General features: G+C 41.0%; 1 protein-coding gene across 1 annotated transcript in view; it reads left to right on the top strand.

The window, feature by feature from the left end:
• E2F5 (E2F transcription factor 5, p130-binding) overlaps positions 1-12,243 on the top strand; it is a 15,850-nt gene extending 3,607 nt beyond the window's left edge. Inside the window, exons 2-9 of the mRNA XM_009335054.1 lie at positions 3,130-3,239; positions 3,910-4,071; positions 5,304-5,347; positions 6,789-6,853; positions 8,514-8,781; positions 9,470-9,670; positions 10,104-10,148; positions 11,505-12,243. Coding sequence (XP_009333329.1) covers positions 3,130-3,239; positions 3,910-4,071; positions 5,304-5,347; positions 6,789-6,853; positions 8,514-8,781; positions 9,470-9,670; positions 10,104-10,148; positions 11,505-11,614 — 1,005 coding nt within the window. The 3' untranslated portion in view covers positions 11,615-12,243. The remainder of the gene's footprint in view (positions 1-3,129; positions 3,240-3,909; positions 4,072-5,303; positions 5,348-6,788; positions 6,854-8,513; positions 8,782-9,469; positions 9,671-10,103; positions 10,149-11,504) is intronic.
• Positions 12,244-16,813: the final 4,570 nt, after the last annotated feature.

The raw sequence follows: 16,813 nt of genomic DNA, 5'->3' as shown, positions 1-16,813 counted from the left end.
AGCTCCCAGGGAGCAAAGAAGTTGTGCACCCAAACTCTCGATTAGCCTTTTTCTGGTTGTTGGGTTTTTTTTATTTCTGGGCAGGGCTTTGTGTGTGTGTGTGTGTGCGTGCACGCATACCTGCAACTGAAACTGTGCTGAACAGCACGTTTTCTGTATTCCAGAAGTTGCACAATCTGAATGCAACACAGAACTGAAGCACTGTGCTTAGATGTTTTTCTTCCAGTTCAGAACCTGTCTACGAGACACTCATATAGTGCTTGTCTTGAATACATACATATTCAAAGTATGAGGAGATACTGGAAGGAATGACTAGAGTGCAGCAGCTTTACATTAAAAAGATCTTACAAAGGAAGTCCAAATACAAATGATTCGGAGGAAGGAATGTGGAAGCTACGTCCAGCCATCTTAACAGGGCCATTGTGGTAGATGTCCCTTTCTTGTGCTGCCTGCATCTGCTTCAACCATTTGACATAGGCTGAGAAATGATGAGTTTTAAAAGTGTTTTTGACAACAGGAGATTTGTTTAAAAGTCTCAGGAGGCTCTTTTAATTATTGAAGTCATTAGTGCATGGTTTGTGTGGAGGAACTGAATGCCTGAACTTAATTTCTGAGCCATGTGCCTACCAGAAGGTGTTACATTGGTAACTGCTAGAGTGTTGGGGAGTAACTTTTCAATTGTTTTTTAAAATATCTGTGAAACACCCCATAAAATTTTGAGACAATAACTAGGTTATAAGACCAGTACCAGAAAGTTAGCGAATGTCTGGATTAAACTTTCCAGGCTGGCCCCAGTTTGATTTCATTGTTGGAATTCTTGTTGTAAGTAGTTGGACTTTGTAGCTGTGATTGAATTATATACAGTGCTAGCCAAATATGTATGTAACTGCGTCCTTCATTTTCTCAGTCCCTAACCTGGGGTTCTGGAGCCTGTTTTGCAGCAGTAGTGAATTTCCACTGCTGGTGTTAATGGGAGCTCTCCTTTGGGCATACGAAATGCAATAGAATTTAGAGTACTGAGACCACTCCAACTTTGAAACATCTGAAGTTGGGCACTCAAAATTAGTGATTTTTTTTTTTTTTTTAGTCTTAAACTTCGGTTTGAAAATACATCAAGATTCGTAAAGCATTTATATATTGTACAGACGGGCGTTTTGGAAAATCTCATGAGGTAATGAAATCTGTCTCCAGAGCAGTTTCTTCATCATTCAAACCGTGAGCGGTAGACTAAGTCCTAGGTCCATGTGTTGAGCAATGGGAAGGAAGCAGAAAGTAATTAATCAGAATAGCAGCTGATTAAGTGTGTGCTGTCCATTCCTTGCACTGAATAATGTGGAGAGCTTGTAAAAATTGTGCCTCTGAAGACTGAGAGATATATAGGGTGTTGATTAAACGTTGCGCAGGCGGCATCAATTTTGTCACTTCCTAGATTTTGAAGGCTTCTCTTGCAATCGTTGTAAGCAGTGTGTATGCATGCAGCAAAAATAGCAGGTTAAGACAGCAGGTGTGTACCTGCTGATGCAAGTGATTGAAGAGCCTGTTTCCTTGGAGAGACCTACAGTGTGCGCTTTGTGTGTATTTGTATGTATTTTGTTTTGTTACGGAAGACCATACAAAAGATAAATGTTGATAACAGTATCAGTAGAAACACTGTTTAGTAGGTACATCACTGTCAAGGAGAAAGAGCAGTGTTTATACTTCATGGCTATGAGAGCATTTTTTTTACTCTCCATTCTTCTTTCATTTTTTCCTTTGATTTTACTTCACTAGCAAAACATTCACCAGTATAAATTGGACTACTAAGTCCTAGTAATTAACTTTCTAATAGGAAAGTGTCATTTCTTTGGAAGATTAGTGGTTTGTTTATGGTTCAGAAAATACTGTAAAAGAAGTTATATGGACTTTGCTATAAAATGGATTTGGTTTTCCTTCCTATTGGTGGTTGTCTCAGGATGTACTCTTCATATAGGCTGCTTTACTAAAAACATTAATAGATTGTTGGATAAACTGAAATAAATCATTATGTCCTTAGAGTGGAAATTAGTTGGCTTTACGCATTAGTCCAAATTTGGGATGCAGAAGTCTTTGCCAGCTATCCTTCTCTTTATTTTTCTTCTTTAATCTGTTTAATACATATAATCCCTTGTAATCATTGTGTCTGAGTGTCGTGAGTAATTACAGAGTCAGACTCCTCTTTGCTTTCTTTCCTTTTGGCTAATATTCTTTGAACTTGAGCTGCTTTACAGCATCAAAGAGATGAGGGTGTGGAAGGCACAACTAGCTCAAGTTTGCTTATTTTATCTTAAGTCTTTGCATCAGGTACATAAAAGTCACCATGGAGAGAATTACGGCATGAAGCAGACTGTTTCCTCTGCCTGACACTCTGCTTTGCTTTGAGTGATGAGCTGTGACAGCACACGGACACACTGCCTAGCTAGCTGTAACGTAAGAGTGATAGTGTGACAGCGGCAAGCATCCCTGTGAGCTGTACCAGGGTCGTGGTGGCTGTGAAACGGCTCTTGGTACTCAGTATGACGGATCGAGCGAGCCCAGGTATGCCGCGAGGTGGATTCGTGCAGTGAAATGTTAGAGGACGATGCTGGCTGGAAGTATTGCAGCTCTCCTTCAGCCACTTTGTGAAATTACAGCCCTGTCGTTTCGTATCCCGGCACAGTTTAATCCAAACAAAGGCTGCGATACCTCAAGTGTCAGCGGAAGGGATGATAAACGTAATACATCGCTGGCTTCAGAGGCTTGCTGCACTGCAGGGCATTGCTGTCTGCCTTCCCTACTTTTTCCTACCTTCCAAGAAGAGCATTGCAAGCTCCTCTGTGCAGTTGAGTAGCACATGCTGCAAATACCGAACACGGTCTTTGCAACCCGTGTGAACTCTCCTCTCTGACGAGGGTAGGCCTGCTGGCCTTCAAAGAGGTGACTCTGCTCGGCATGCTTTGTAGCACTACATGCAGATGCTGAACTTTTGAATTCATGATTGAGCATCTGGCTCTTGAAGAGCTGAACATTCTCTCTTCAGAATGACATTATTTGGCATTTTTCCAAGGGAATAGCTTAACTGTCTTTTGCCCTCAGCATGCAAGTTGCTGATACTCATTGTTCTTCTCTTGACAGGCTGCTGATACCCTTGCTGTGAGGCAGAAGAGAAGGATCTATGATATCACCAACGTTTTGGAGGGGATTGACCTCATTGAGAAGAAGTCAAAAAACAGCATTCAGTGGAAGTAAGCCGTGTCAATTCTGCAGATTTTCACGTGCTCAGGAGCAACAAAAATTGCCTCTTTCCACTTCTCCTGAGTAGATACGACACCGTAAAATTAATGTTACACTGATCAATGAGCAATATGACATTTTAGAAATCACAGTAAAGTTGCAAACGAGCTTTATTTGTCTTCTCTTTAACTTGCATCTTTGATACATAAAATCAAGTTTAAAGCATACAGGAGGGAAACTCAGAAAACTTGTATTGCTACTTTATAACTAGCACTTGTAGTTGAAAAATTTACTCTAGATGAATCTGGGAAGGGTATTGGGACACAGTGTCTCCACCTACCTACCTGCCTGTAGCCCATGCCTATTTTCTCTTGGGTCACTGAAGGTGAAAGCTCAAGTTAAGAGTTAGAGGGGAAGGAGAAGGGGCCTGTAAACCAGCTCCAATGCAGAAAAAGGTACGTTCCGAAAGAAAATAGGTAAAGGGGAATTTTAAATTTGATTTGAAGTTAAGAATTTTCATTTTTCTGTTAAAACACTGCTGGGAGGGTAAACACTCATTTCCTTCATGTTGAATATTAGTAGATTTTCAAAATGTCGAAAGTAGTCTTAAGAAATTATCTTTGCATGTTTGCTTCAGATTTTCACTTCTTGTGGTTTCATGAACCCTTATGCCTTTTTAAGAGGAGTAGGTGCTGGCTGCAATACAAAAGAAGTCATAGACAGGCTGAGGTATCTGGAAGCTGAAATTGAAGATCTAGAGCTAAAAGAAAAAGAATTGGATCAGCAGAAACTGTGGCTTCAGCAGAGTATCAAGAATGTCATGGATGATTCTACAAACCACCAATATCCTTTTAAATGAATTGTGTGCATCTTGGAACTAGAATTAAAGCAACAGTTAAAGTGTAGGTAATGGGTAAAGCAGAATGTAGTCCATTTTATCCAGAAGCAAGGACAGGCAAATTTTTTTTTCTGGTTTTGGTTCAAAAGGAAAGACAATATAAATCTTATTTACATGACTTTTTAACCTCTGTGCCTGTATGATTGGTAACCTGAAAATAATTTAGCGCATATATATATGAGACAGTAATTTTTAAGTCCATGGTATAATCCTGATGTCCTGTTTTAAATGAATGGTATTGCTTTCCAGCACTTGAATTTATACTTTCTTAGCAGTGCTTTACATGAATCTCTTTTTGTGTTGCTTCCTTCTCTTGAAAAGATTAAGCTATCACCCAAAGATAAATTGAGTTGACAAAGTCCTGAAGCTTGTTGGGTTTGGAACTGGAAAAATATCCTGTGTGTAAATACCCCATGAGCAGAGAGAGTTCCAGCTACATTGCTTGTAACCATGTGTTTAGCTGTCTTGCAAGATACTGAGCAAAATAGACACCTGAGATTTGGAGCAGAAAAGTGCCCCTGTTGTCTATAGTACCAGTGATAAGTACTTAAAAATTGCTTGCGGTTGCTCTACAGAAAGTGTTCCTGTAAAATGCATTTTGTAGAAAGGAGACTGAAGTTAGGCATTAGGAGAAACTTTCCTTTGGGAGAGCTAGCACTGGAATTGACCCCCCAGGGAGGTGGTGGAATATCCATCACTGGAGGTTTTCCGGAAGAGGGGAGGCAAACGTCTGGCTGGAATGTCTTAACAGTTGATCCTGCCTTCAGGCAGGGCAATGGGATGGCAGATGAACTCTCAAGTCCCCTCTGGCAGTATTTTTCTGTGATTCTGGGAAGTTCTGCTGCGTACTTGAATTCTATAGTGTCCGGTAAATCGTATTCTTCAAAACAAGATTTTACATGTTCTCCTTTTTTAGGAGAATCTCTTCTCATTCAAGCTACTTTTTTCTTTTTGTATTTTCTTCACAGATACAGTTTGGTGGTTTTTTTTCTTTGAAAGGCAAAACTCTGCTATTTTTAACTAGCCATTCTGAAAGCCAAAAATCATGCCTTGATTACACCTCTGAGTAACAGCAATAAGTCTGTAGTTTAGGCTCAGTTTGGACAAACTTCTTTTAAAGGGCAACAAATACCAGTTTCAAGTTGCTTTAAGAAAAATGTTCCTTGACATAAATTACGTTTTCATATGTCACCCATGAAGATATCTGCAACTGCTTCAATGGTAAGTTGCTGCTAGCCTGTATTTCTTAAAGTGAGGGATTTCCTCTTGAAAACTAGCTTGCTAACTAACCTGCTTTTTCCCTGTAAGTATTTTGAATTTAGAAGTATTTAATAGTGATCAGTAGTAAGTAGATGTCTCATAATGTTCATGACTAGGAAGTTCTGGCATTTTCTAGTTGTAGTCACAGATAGTGTGTACAGAACGGAAGCTCAGCTGTTTTCAGAGTACTGGTTTTGGATGTCTCTTTCTGTATTCATACTTTGCAGCAGCTTGCATCAGGCTGTTAACAGAACCAGGGGCAGGACATGTTGGTCCAACCCACCAGAAAGACCCAGCAGGTCCAAATTTCCTAAAACTTTCTGGTGGCAGCTGCAGCCAGAGGGAGCTCCTGATGATGCTATATAAATGGGGCCAGCTGAAGTTCAAAGATGGGGCATTGGTACTAAATCAAAAGGATTCCTTCTGTACAGGAGGTTTGAAGAAGTTGCCGAGAACTGCTGGCACAAGTTACTTCCCTTGACATCCTTTCCTGATCCTGGGGCACCCAAGGGAAGATGGTTGTTCAGCCTCCGGCTAGGCTCAGAACCATCTCTTCTTTGCCACAAGGAAGGTTGTGTTTGTTTTTGAATAAAAGTGCAAGATTAGACAACTACTGCAGAGTATAGCAAAAATGAGCTGTTACTAAAAAGAGCTAAGGCACCTAGTACGCCAGTCACATCGTAATTCATGTAAGTGTCTCTTAGGAAGTAGAGAAAGAAAAGCATTATTCCAAGTTATGGACAAAGGGGAAATGATGTGCAGGTAGGTGAATGACGTGCAGTGTAAGGCAGGTTGTGCCAATGCTGTTCATGTAATTGTGATCTCCTGACTTTAACCCATACATTTTGGTGCACATAATAAGCCACAGGTGAGTTTGATAGCCAGCTGTTACATCCCAGTTGTATGTGCTGCAGAAGCTGTGAGCTTAGATGTTGGCAAGTGCTGGCACTGAAGATGATCATGAAGACCTTTTCTTCCTTCTCCTGTTAAATATCTCTGTATTACCACCATTTTTCAAAGTCATAAAGTGAGCTGGACCAGAGAGCTGTTTTAGCTGAAAAAGAGACTAGTTAAATAAATACTTTCACCTCATGTTATGGATACAACTAGGAGATCTGGGGACAGTAACAAACAGGTAAAGGAAGTGCTGAATATTGCATTGCTATGAGAAAAGGTTCTTGCAACTATGGTCTAAGTATTGGAATTCTGTGTTTTATATTATGCAGTATACTTGGATCTTACAGGGACTATGCAAGTCCCACCACAAGTTTGTTTATGCTAGAATTACGCAGTATTTTAAGTGGCCTTAGAGAATTACCATATCTCATTTGAGTGGATACCATGCAAGACTTAAGAAAAATATGCACACTTAACACTTTTTTAAAAATTGCTATTTAACCAGGAGACACACTTCTAGCAATTCAAGCACCTTGTGGTACACAGTTAGAAGTACCTATACCCGAAATGGTATGTACTGGTTTCTTGTTTACTTAAGTGTAAAATTAGTGAAGTGGAAAAGAAGAGCTAGAGTGGAGGATTTCCATTAGAGTGGAGGATTTCTCTCTAGCTACGTGTGAGAGGGGGAAAAAAATTTAAGATTTGAGATGCTGTCAGTTGAGAATGGAGGGGGACGGGTGGGAAAAAGTGTATTTGGATACCTGGATAGACTAACGGTAACTCTGTCTTCTATTAAAAATGAGATGTAATAGTGGGTTTCTTTGCTCTCTTCTCTCTTGCTTTTAAATGTTGCAACTTTCCAAATGAAGCATCATTTTCCTGAATTCCCTTAAGAACTTGTTAGCAGCGACTTTTATCTGTCAAATTTTTCTCTATTGTATTGCTAAATCAGATCTCTTGTGAAAAAGCCTTTTAGATTTAGTTGTAGGATTAGTTTAGGTTTAGTTTATGTTTAGTAACATGGTACTAGACTGGGTAGAGAAACATAGACTGCTGTCTCGCTTTAGCCAGAAGGCTTAAAAAGGCAGGATTAAAGTAGGAGGCCAAATTACTTACCTCTGTCCATCTTTAATTTTTTTTTTTGTTGCAGTGCTCTGTTTTAAATAAGGGTTTACATAGTTGGGAGAGAGCATTGTATGAAGCATGATAGCCACTATGCTTGTAGAAGGGTGAAATTCACCTGAGAAGTTTCACAAGCTATTTTTAGTGGGGCTAAGCACAGTCTAATATCATAAGAGCATACAAAGCTAGAACCATGAAGCTGATCCCAGTGATACTATCTTTGTCCATCTCTGCTGAAAACAGTTCAGGCAATGGTAAGGTTCTCTGTAGGACCAAAGTTAGCAGCTGTGATTTGGGGGTGGGGGGGGAGGTGGTGGCTTTTTGTCAAGGACTAAACCAGCTGATCTTAGTCTTCATCACCAACTTCAAATCGGATGTTTTTGTTTTGGTTCCCCTCCCCTGAGGCTCCTTTCCCACTTTTCTCATCCTCATTTTTTCTAGAACATACTTGCTGAAAACCTGTTTGCTGAACTAACCACTCCACAGTCAGTGGTCTCATTGAGGCTGTGCTAAAGGAAGGTAGCCGTAGCTGTATTGCTTAAATAGCTTGCCGAAAGAAGGCCTGGCAAATCAGCTAAGAGATCGTTTCTACTGACTCATGATCCTGAGTTCACTCAGTCTGGGTGAGATACTCGGCTGTTTTAGGATGCTTGGTCCCAACCAGGATCATTCTGAAGCTCCGTTTAAGAGATTTAAATGTACAGAAATCATTATTTATCATTGCTGTTACTGATAAGCTATAGCCCTGCTATAAGTCTCATGTAACTTGAATTCAAGATACGTGTGTCTTCTGTAACTGTGTTCTGGTCAGGTAAATACATTACAGGTTTCTAATCTGTTTTGTTTTTTTCTTTTTTATTAGATCACATGTATTAGGTTTTTTTTTTTCTTTTCCCTGAGTATGATTTGATAAGTTTGTGCCAATTCTCAGCTCTTCCTATTGATCTAACTAGAAGAGCACTGTATTTATCTTCTGCACCAGTTTGAGAATTTTGTTCAAACATTTTCATTATTTTCTGTGGGAAATAACTGTGCAGTTACTGTTAACGTTTTGTAAAGTTCCAAGTTCTCAAGGAACGGTAACTTTCTTAATACACCATCTCTACAGGGACAGAATGGGCAGAAGAAGTACCAGATCAATCTTAAAAGTAGTTCAGGACCTATCCATGTGCTGCTTATAAATAAAGAGTCGAGCTCCTCCAAGCCCATGGTGTTTCCAGTTCCTCCGCCCGATGACCTTGCACAGCCCCCATCTCAACCGGCAGCTCCAGCAACTCCCCTTAAACCTGCTACAGCTCCTCAAAATCCACCAGAACAACAAGGTCCTAACCAAGGACGAGAGTTACCGCAAACATCAGCTGCGGACACGCCATCAGGTGGGTCCAGGGTTTTTCCTCCCTCGGATGGGTGGGGGAGGAAGGGGACTGGAGGGAAGGAAGAAACTCTTAGAAACGGTGGTAGATAAAGGAAAGATGAAGAATTTGCATAGCGTAGCAGCTGTTTGTTAAGGGCTTACTAACAGCTCTCAGGAGGTTACAGAGAAGCCTCTTCCTCTTCTGTCTTCTGTCTGGTGAAACAGATTCTCCCCTTGTAGCTTATCGTCTTATACCGAACAGGTTTTGGATGTGATCCTGTTAATTATTCTGAGGTGCTTCTCCAGAATGCAGTGTGGAACGAAATTGCCAACCTCTGATGGAATGTATCATTTGAACATGTACCTTTTAATGAGACAGATAATACAGGCACCAGTTCCAGCTTTTGTGCCACAAGGTCACTTACCTTCTTCCACATAGCCACAGTGAGAGACTGCCTGAATATCAGGTATTTTTTTTGTAATAATAGTAGGGTGATATGAAAAGACTTAAGAAAATGCTGTCAGTGTTACAGACCGCATTTCGGAGGGGTCCTGATTTAAATTGTGCCTGTGACTTTGGAAGGGGGAGACTCCTCTCACCTCATCCCAAACATTGGCCATGTTCTCCTCAAAAGACAAAGCCGGGTGCAGGTGTTTTGTGTTCCTTTTTCCTGTAACAGACTTTGTAACATGCCTTTCTGTCTTTGTAGACGGCAGTGTGCAGCAGAACAGTACAGCCCCAGCAGCGACTTACTCCAGCCTTCCAGAGTCGGTGTTGTACCCCAGCCTTTCAGGAGATGTCGCCCAAGCTACCGCTAGCTCAAATGACTACCAGGGCTTGCTGCCCCTGGATGTCAACTGTATTCTCAAGCCAAACTCATTCGACATGGCAAAGATGGAAGAACCCGCAGGTAGGAAGAAGCAGTTACTGTTTAAATGTTTTTATTAGTTTCCTGAGCCCTTCTTTGTGACCAAGCTACCGATGAGTTACACAGAGGGAAAGATGAGCACTTTTCCAACAGAGGAAATGACAGGCCTTTGTTCATCTCCTAATGAAGCCACTGAGCCAGCTCTGAGTAGCAAACGCACTTTGAGCAAAATACCTTTGTCTGCCACCAAATAAGCTTCATATTGTACATGGCTCTAGGGTTATAAGGGATCAGTGGGAGAAATGTATTGGTGAAAAACTGAGGGGTACGAAGACGAATATATCTTACATACACATGGCATGCTGTCTCCACAGCTCCTACACTGCACGTGAGCCATACTGTACTTTGCAGTTCAGTGTTCTAATGCAGAGAATATGTGTTGACTTCCATAAACACATGCTCCTGTCTTTCACAGGAAATATCAGTGGGGATATTATTGATGAACTCATGTCTTCTGATGGTAAGTATTTACCATCCTTACTTTTCTAATAATCACAGGTAGCAGCATGGGTTTTGTGTGAATGGCACTCTTGGTAGGTGTCTGTTAAACCTGATGCCAAGAGTCAGTATGGAACTACTTCTTTTCCCTGTACTGCCTCCTCTATCTTCGTCATTCTTGTCTTTGCTCCCCTTTCTATTCCCTGCAACAGTTTTATTTAACAATCAAAATATGAAAGCCTTAATCCAGCAAGCACTTGCATGCATGAGTAACCCACCAGTCCTTAATTCAGGAACAAAGAAAGAACAGGCTGATGACTAGAGTGCTGCCTTAAAAAAAAAAAAATCTGGTTTAATTCTGTTCTGCTTTAGGCTTCCTGCAGGAGCTTTGGGTAAACATTTCAGAACATATTTACGTGCCTGCACGCAGACTGATACATGGCCAGCTGTGGTACACTAACAGAACAGACAAATGTCACCTGTTTCTGCTCTTGCACCTTGGTGGCCATACGAGCGCAGAACTGAACCACAGCTCTAAGTTCACATGCTCCCTGCCTCTCTGCTCTGTCTCGCTAAGGTGCCAGGCAAAGAGGTGAACTCAGCTGGCATTGTTCCTCTTGCCCTGTAAATATGCTGCTGTGAGCAGCCTCTGCTAATATCTGCCCTTCAAGCAGACAACCTCGGGGCTTATGGAGAAAGAACCGTGTAATTATAAGATCTGAGGGGCAAGATGGGATTACGTGAATGTGCCAGTACCTGGCTAAAATGGAAGTAGTCTCCACTTTTAGAGCAGGTGCAGCATGCCCAGCTCATCTGCACTAGGTTAGTGTTCCTGAGGTGCAGCATGAGGGCTGAGGGTTCTCTTCTTGCATTCCTTCCCCAAAGATGGCTTCAAGTCCATGCTTGAAATGCAGTGCACAGAGAAACTGCTAGCCTCCATTTTTCATCTGTGAAATAGGGATAATGGTAACTTCCTTACTTAAAATGATAATATTTGAAGGCTGATATATGCAATACTGTAACAAGGCAAAGGAATATAAATATAAATGATGGCTTTCTGATGAAAGTTTCAAAAGCTGCTCAGGAGCTTCTTGGCTGCAGAAAGAGAAATTAAGTCCATATTCCACAGCCATCACTTCATTCCAGCAAATTCACGTAAAATACTAAGCAAAAAATGTAGACATGTCACTTACTGCCTTAGTTTGAAGGCGATACAGGTATTCACAGTATGTACCCGAGCATGCTTGTCAGATTATCAAGACTATTTTAATTATTAAGACTAACCCTGATACTGGTGATGACAAACGTACTGAATTATGAGATAGGGCTGATATTCCAAAAGTGTTTTAATTTAAACTAAACTATTCCTGCTTTACAGTTTTTCCTCTCTTACGACTCTCTCCTACTCCCGGAGATGACTACAACTTTAACCTGGATGATAATGAAGGAGTCTGTGATCTCTTTGATGTGCAGATACTAAATTATTAGATATTGTGTCAACCAGACTACTTATCTACCTCTAACTATAACATTCTAGACTTCTTCATAACCTAAGTATTTGAATAATGAATGTATAACTTCTTAGTTCACTGACTCTGGGAGTATATTTCCTTTTGCTTCCTTTAACTACTTCACAAAACAAATTCAACAACCAGAAAAAAGGGCTTTTTATCAAAAATTCTGGCACGTTTTTTCACGAGTGTCCTCTGTGTAATCCAATTATTTGGAGTTTTCTTTAGTAAGAAAAGTGAAAATGCTTTATAGCCTTTTGATCATTTTTTTAAAAATGATTAGGCTTCTTGCTCACAGTTAACAGCATTTTCTTTGAAGCTTTACTGCCCAGAAGCTTTCTACATTTTTTTTTTACCCTTTCAATCAATTTTGAAGCTTTCACTGCCAAGCTGAAAAGTGAAGGATATCAACTTCAGTTATACTAAATTGTTTCAGTGAACCAATTTTGTGAAGTGCCTTCTGTTTTAGCACTTTAAGTTTCTCACACTGACTTCTGACATTCCACTTTCCTAGATGATAGGAAAGGTCTGTTTGTAGTTTGTATTAAAGTGTGCCAATGCTTGTATATTAACAAGATTTTTTTTTAATAAAATTGTACAAACAAAGCCATCAGTATTTTTGATCTTCATTTCTTGCAATCCTTTCATTGTCCATTATGCATTACAACTGAGATAATAGGCTTGCAGCAGCATCCACATTTGCTGGTTCCTCTTCCAGATGTGTGGAAACCTGAAAAAAATAAGTTACAGTTTAAAGTAGAAAGCAGTATCTTTTTACTCTGCTTGAAAAAAAAACTAATAAATACCTGTTGTCTAGAAGATTAGTTTGTCTTTATGTATTTAATTCAGGCTAATTTAGGCTTCCTAGATATAAGGAAGAAATTTTTTACGCTGAGGGTGGTGAAACACTGGCACAGGTTGCCCAGAGAGGCAGTGGATGCCCCATCCCTGGAAACGTTCAAGGTCAGGTTGGACGGGGCTCTGAGCACCCTGATCTAGTTGAAGATGTCCCTGCCCATGGCAGGGGGGTTGGACTAGATGACCTTTAGAGGTCCCTTCCCCTTCCAACCCAAACTATTCTATGATTCTAATTTGGGGGAATTACAGGATTCACTAAACTTGACAGATAAGCAGCCAATACTTTGTGCTGCAGGAGAAAGACAAAGCATCATGACAAAATACACATGGCCAAATGGAAACAGGCTCAGCTTTTAGTTCAGGAAATGCTCTCAACAACATAATTTTGCAGCTTTGGAGAAAATACTATTACAGCCTGAGTGATCAAATTCAACATTACACCATGTACAGCCCTACCACCATGGGAGCAGTGGGATAGTCCAAATTCCTGGCTGTGTACAATAGCAAGCCAGCAGGGACAGGGCCACTGGCACCAATTGCCTTGAAACCCTTGCTCGGCCTCATCCTGCGCTGGCGGCACTGTCACCTACGTTTCACTTTTTCCCCTCAGCCTCTCCTTAAGGTATTTGACACTTGTTCTGTTGCTCCCAGCTATACAGAAACTTGATCACTGCAGGCACAGTAAATAAAACTCAACTCATGTCCACTTCTCCCAACTCCCTGTACTTCCTCCAGCAGCCAGGATGGATTCATCTCTACTTAGTCCTGGCCCACTGCTTTTTCTCTCCACCAAACCATACCTAGTACATCAGGAAGAGTCAGCATAAAGAGTTCATATGGAGGAACTTGTCTGCAATTAAATTCTGTGAATTATTTCTTGCTCAAGACTGCATGTAGCCCTATTTATTTAATAGAGTAGACAAAGGAAGACGAGCGAAACACTGTCTTGAACCTTGAGTGCTACAGGCAAGAGCTCTAGTACAGAAATTGCTGTTTCAGGCATTGGTACTTCTGATGAGGGAATATGAAGGCTTAGGAATCAAGAACAGAGGCAGAGCTGTTTGGTTTAAAGCACTATCAGGTGCTTCAGGTAGGGAACAGCAAGGTTCATCCTTACTTTCTATGTCTATTCATGTTAAGGCATAAGCCTCAAATCAAGGGGCTGGAGCTGGAATTAACTTTAAAAAAAATCAATTAAAAAACAGAGAGAACATAATTTAAAAAAATATTTTGGAAGCATGCTCCAGCTTGGCTGCCCACCCTCATCTCTCTTGACTTTAGTAGTTATATAGCACTTGAATATGCTAACCAGATTTCAACATTACCACACAACTGAAATCAATAAAGCTGGGTTTATAGCTTTAAAGCAACTGCATTAATTGCTTGCAGTCTTAGAGCCAGAATATAATGCTCTGAACATGCACTTTCCTTTCATTTACCTCCTTAGATTTTTACAAAGGGAAATTACCTGATGACTCTTCTGAGGTTCTGCTGCAGCGCCTTTTGATAGCTGCTGTACTTCTTTCTGAATTTCAGCAAATGCTTTATTTATTGTGCTAACTTTCTCAGCATTTTTAATGTTTATCTGAGAGGGAAAAAAATACACAATTGGTATTTTTAACTGAAATTCCATTGGCATGTGAAATTGCACCATTTTTGTACAACTATTAATACAGCCAGTGTTATATGCATATCTTCCAAAATTGCTTTTTAGTAGGTATGTTTTTAAACTTGAGTTTATCTGTTAGTTATATCATCTAGTACATCATAGTATCTATATCTATATATATCATCTAGTACATCTAGTACATAGAACAGACATGTTCTACATATTAGAACATGTACTACTAATGTTCTAATAAATTGAAAATTATGAAAGCAGTTAAACTTGTTCTATTGAAAAGGGATCCCATAGTGACCCAGAAGCAGAACACAGAGAAAACAAAAGCCAGGCTGTGGACAGGCCCTGCTGTGCCGCCCTCAGCTCCTCTTAGCTGGAGTGGAATTCCAGGAAGGGCTCCTTCCTTCTTTTGTAAATGATCTTACCATTTTCCGTTTCTTCCAGTAGTTTGCCTTTCAGCATCACACCTTGCATTTCTGCTTGTTCATACTGTAGGTCTGGCCAACAACGTCTACTGGATTTTGCTAGGGTATTTAAAGAAAGTTCTGTGGCTGTAGCAGACCAGGATGTGTGTCTGGTCCCTGGACACCTCAGTCTCACCTACTAGCCCAAGTCTGCCTTCATAAGTTACTTCAGCAAAGATGCTTGCTTTTGAAGGTGAAGAGCTAAGATTCGGATGCGTGCTGTGCTCTGGGGACAATAATCTGTCATAGAGGAGCAGGGTGGATGCATGGGGCCATCAACTCTTTCACCACTGCAGCAAACTAAAATTCAGCTGATCTCAGCCCTAGCACTTGCTGCTTCTGAAGCACGAAGTCTGGAACAGGATTGTAGCCAGATAATGGCCTATTACATTGCAAATGTTCCAGAAAGACGCTCATACTCCTTCAGCCCACCTCAAATTTCAGGATACCTACTGCTGTTGCAAAGGCTACCCCTGTAATTCACCTCTCAGCAATTTACATAGGCAGAAGCAAACCATGAACTGTTAAACGTATTCACTTTGCTTTCAAAGCTTCCATAATTTCAGAGCATGTGTACATTAACAATAATTCCATTTATTCTAAGTGAGTGACTAAGAGAACCAGTAGTAAGAAAGCAGTGGCAAGAGGCTGATAAAAGAAGCCTATTCAGATTAGCAGTTTAATTCATAACACCCTGGATGGTGGCTCGAGAAACACGGACTCGGCTCCTAGCTCAAATCAGAGTGGAGGGAACTGTGGGCAGTGCAATTTACAAAGAGTTAGATTTCCTGTCGGGGCTTGTTACCGTTTTCCAGCTTCACAGGGGTGCTAAAAGGATCCAGTCAGTTTTAACACCTGGTATCCTCAGCTACTCTGGCAGGACTCTTCCGTAGAAAGAGGCTCTGTAGCTAGCATGTGTATCTGTATCAAAAGTTGTTGAAATAGTTATAATGGGCTTTTACCTATTGCAGAATAAATCTATTTTAACAATTTTTTTCTGAGCATTTTCCTACACTGCTTAATGATAAGTACATCCCCAAAGGCTTAATGAACTGAAGAATCGGCTTCAAACACACAGAATAAAATTTTACTCCTAATAAGCTACTGACTTTTCTTGAATATGTTTCTAAACCTGTTTCTCCCTTTATTATACAAAACCCTCTAGACTAAGTGGAGATGTGACGCCAGCAATACGAAATTGTTTTGGGGCCCCCTGTTTATTTCCAAAGTTTGTTACGTTCGTGTCTGTCTACCAGATTAACTTGTCGAGTGGCTTTAGCTTCCAGGAGAAAATATGAAAGGGCCTTTTTTTAGAGCTGCTATTTAACTCCGTTTCCCAGCAGACTGCAACTAAATCTAATGGGAACAATAAGCCACTAACTTTCTGCTTTTATTATTAGATGCCCTTCTAGAGGGACCAGCTGAACTCTCGGCAGATCACACAGCTCAGGCTGGAGGCAGGGCTTGAGAGGAAGATACCATATATGACTTGCTGCTACCAAGAGGAAAACTCTTGCTAAGATGACCCCCATCCCTCTTCCCCTGCATCGCTCCCAGCCACATAACCCACTCTCTCCCCCCTCTGGGCTGTGGTGCTCTCCGGACCCGAACACGAAAACGGCAGAATATTATTTTTGCTTGTTTACTTTTCCATTGCTTTAGCGTGTTAAATCTGCTCACAGAAGGGTCTGCAGAGCATCCCAGCCCATGTAAGCTGTCAGAAGGGGGAAAAGAGGAATTAAGAGTAAAACATATGGCAGTGTGTGCTCTTAGATCTCTTCACTGCATCTCACTGACACGGTTTTACTTGACAGCTGAGACAAATAAACAGCTTCTGGATCAGAAAAGGCTCCATCCTTTCTGGTTTTCCCCCCCCAAAATGTTTCTCTTTGCACTCATTCATAGTCAAGTTTGTTCAACTCATCAACCCAGCAGAGAAAAATGAAAAACGCATTTTTAATTGCTTTTGCTGCTGATTCAGCAAGTTGAATCACCTAGCATGGGATGAGTTCCCAAGCCAGCATCCAGGCGAGCTGTGGGAACAGAGCCCGGAGCCCGGTAAGGGAGGCCGGAGTTGGGAACATGACGGAAAGCAGGAGGACTTCCCCTTGCAGTTATCTGTGCCTGGTGGTTTGGATCAAGCCGTTTTGTGAAACCATACCCTGAATTACACCACCAGTGACGCTGCAAGCGCTGCCGAGTACATGCGGGCTCATTGAACAGCCGATGTCTT

This window comes from Pygoscelis adeliae, unplaced genomic scaffold, assembly GCF_000699105.1.
Source record: "Pygoscelis adeliae isolate BGI_AS28 unplaced genomic scaffold, ASM69910v1 Scaffold101, whole genome shotgun sequence".
NCBI lineage: Eukaryota > Metazoa > Chordata > Aves > Sphenisciformes > Spheniscidae > Pygoscelis > Pygoscelis adeliae.
This window is presented reverse-complemented; position numbering and strand designations above follow the sequence as displayed.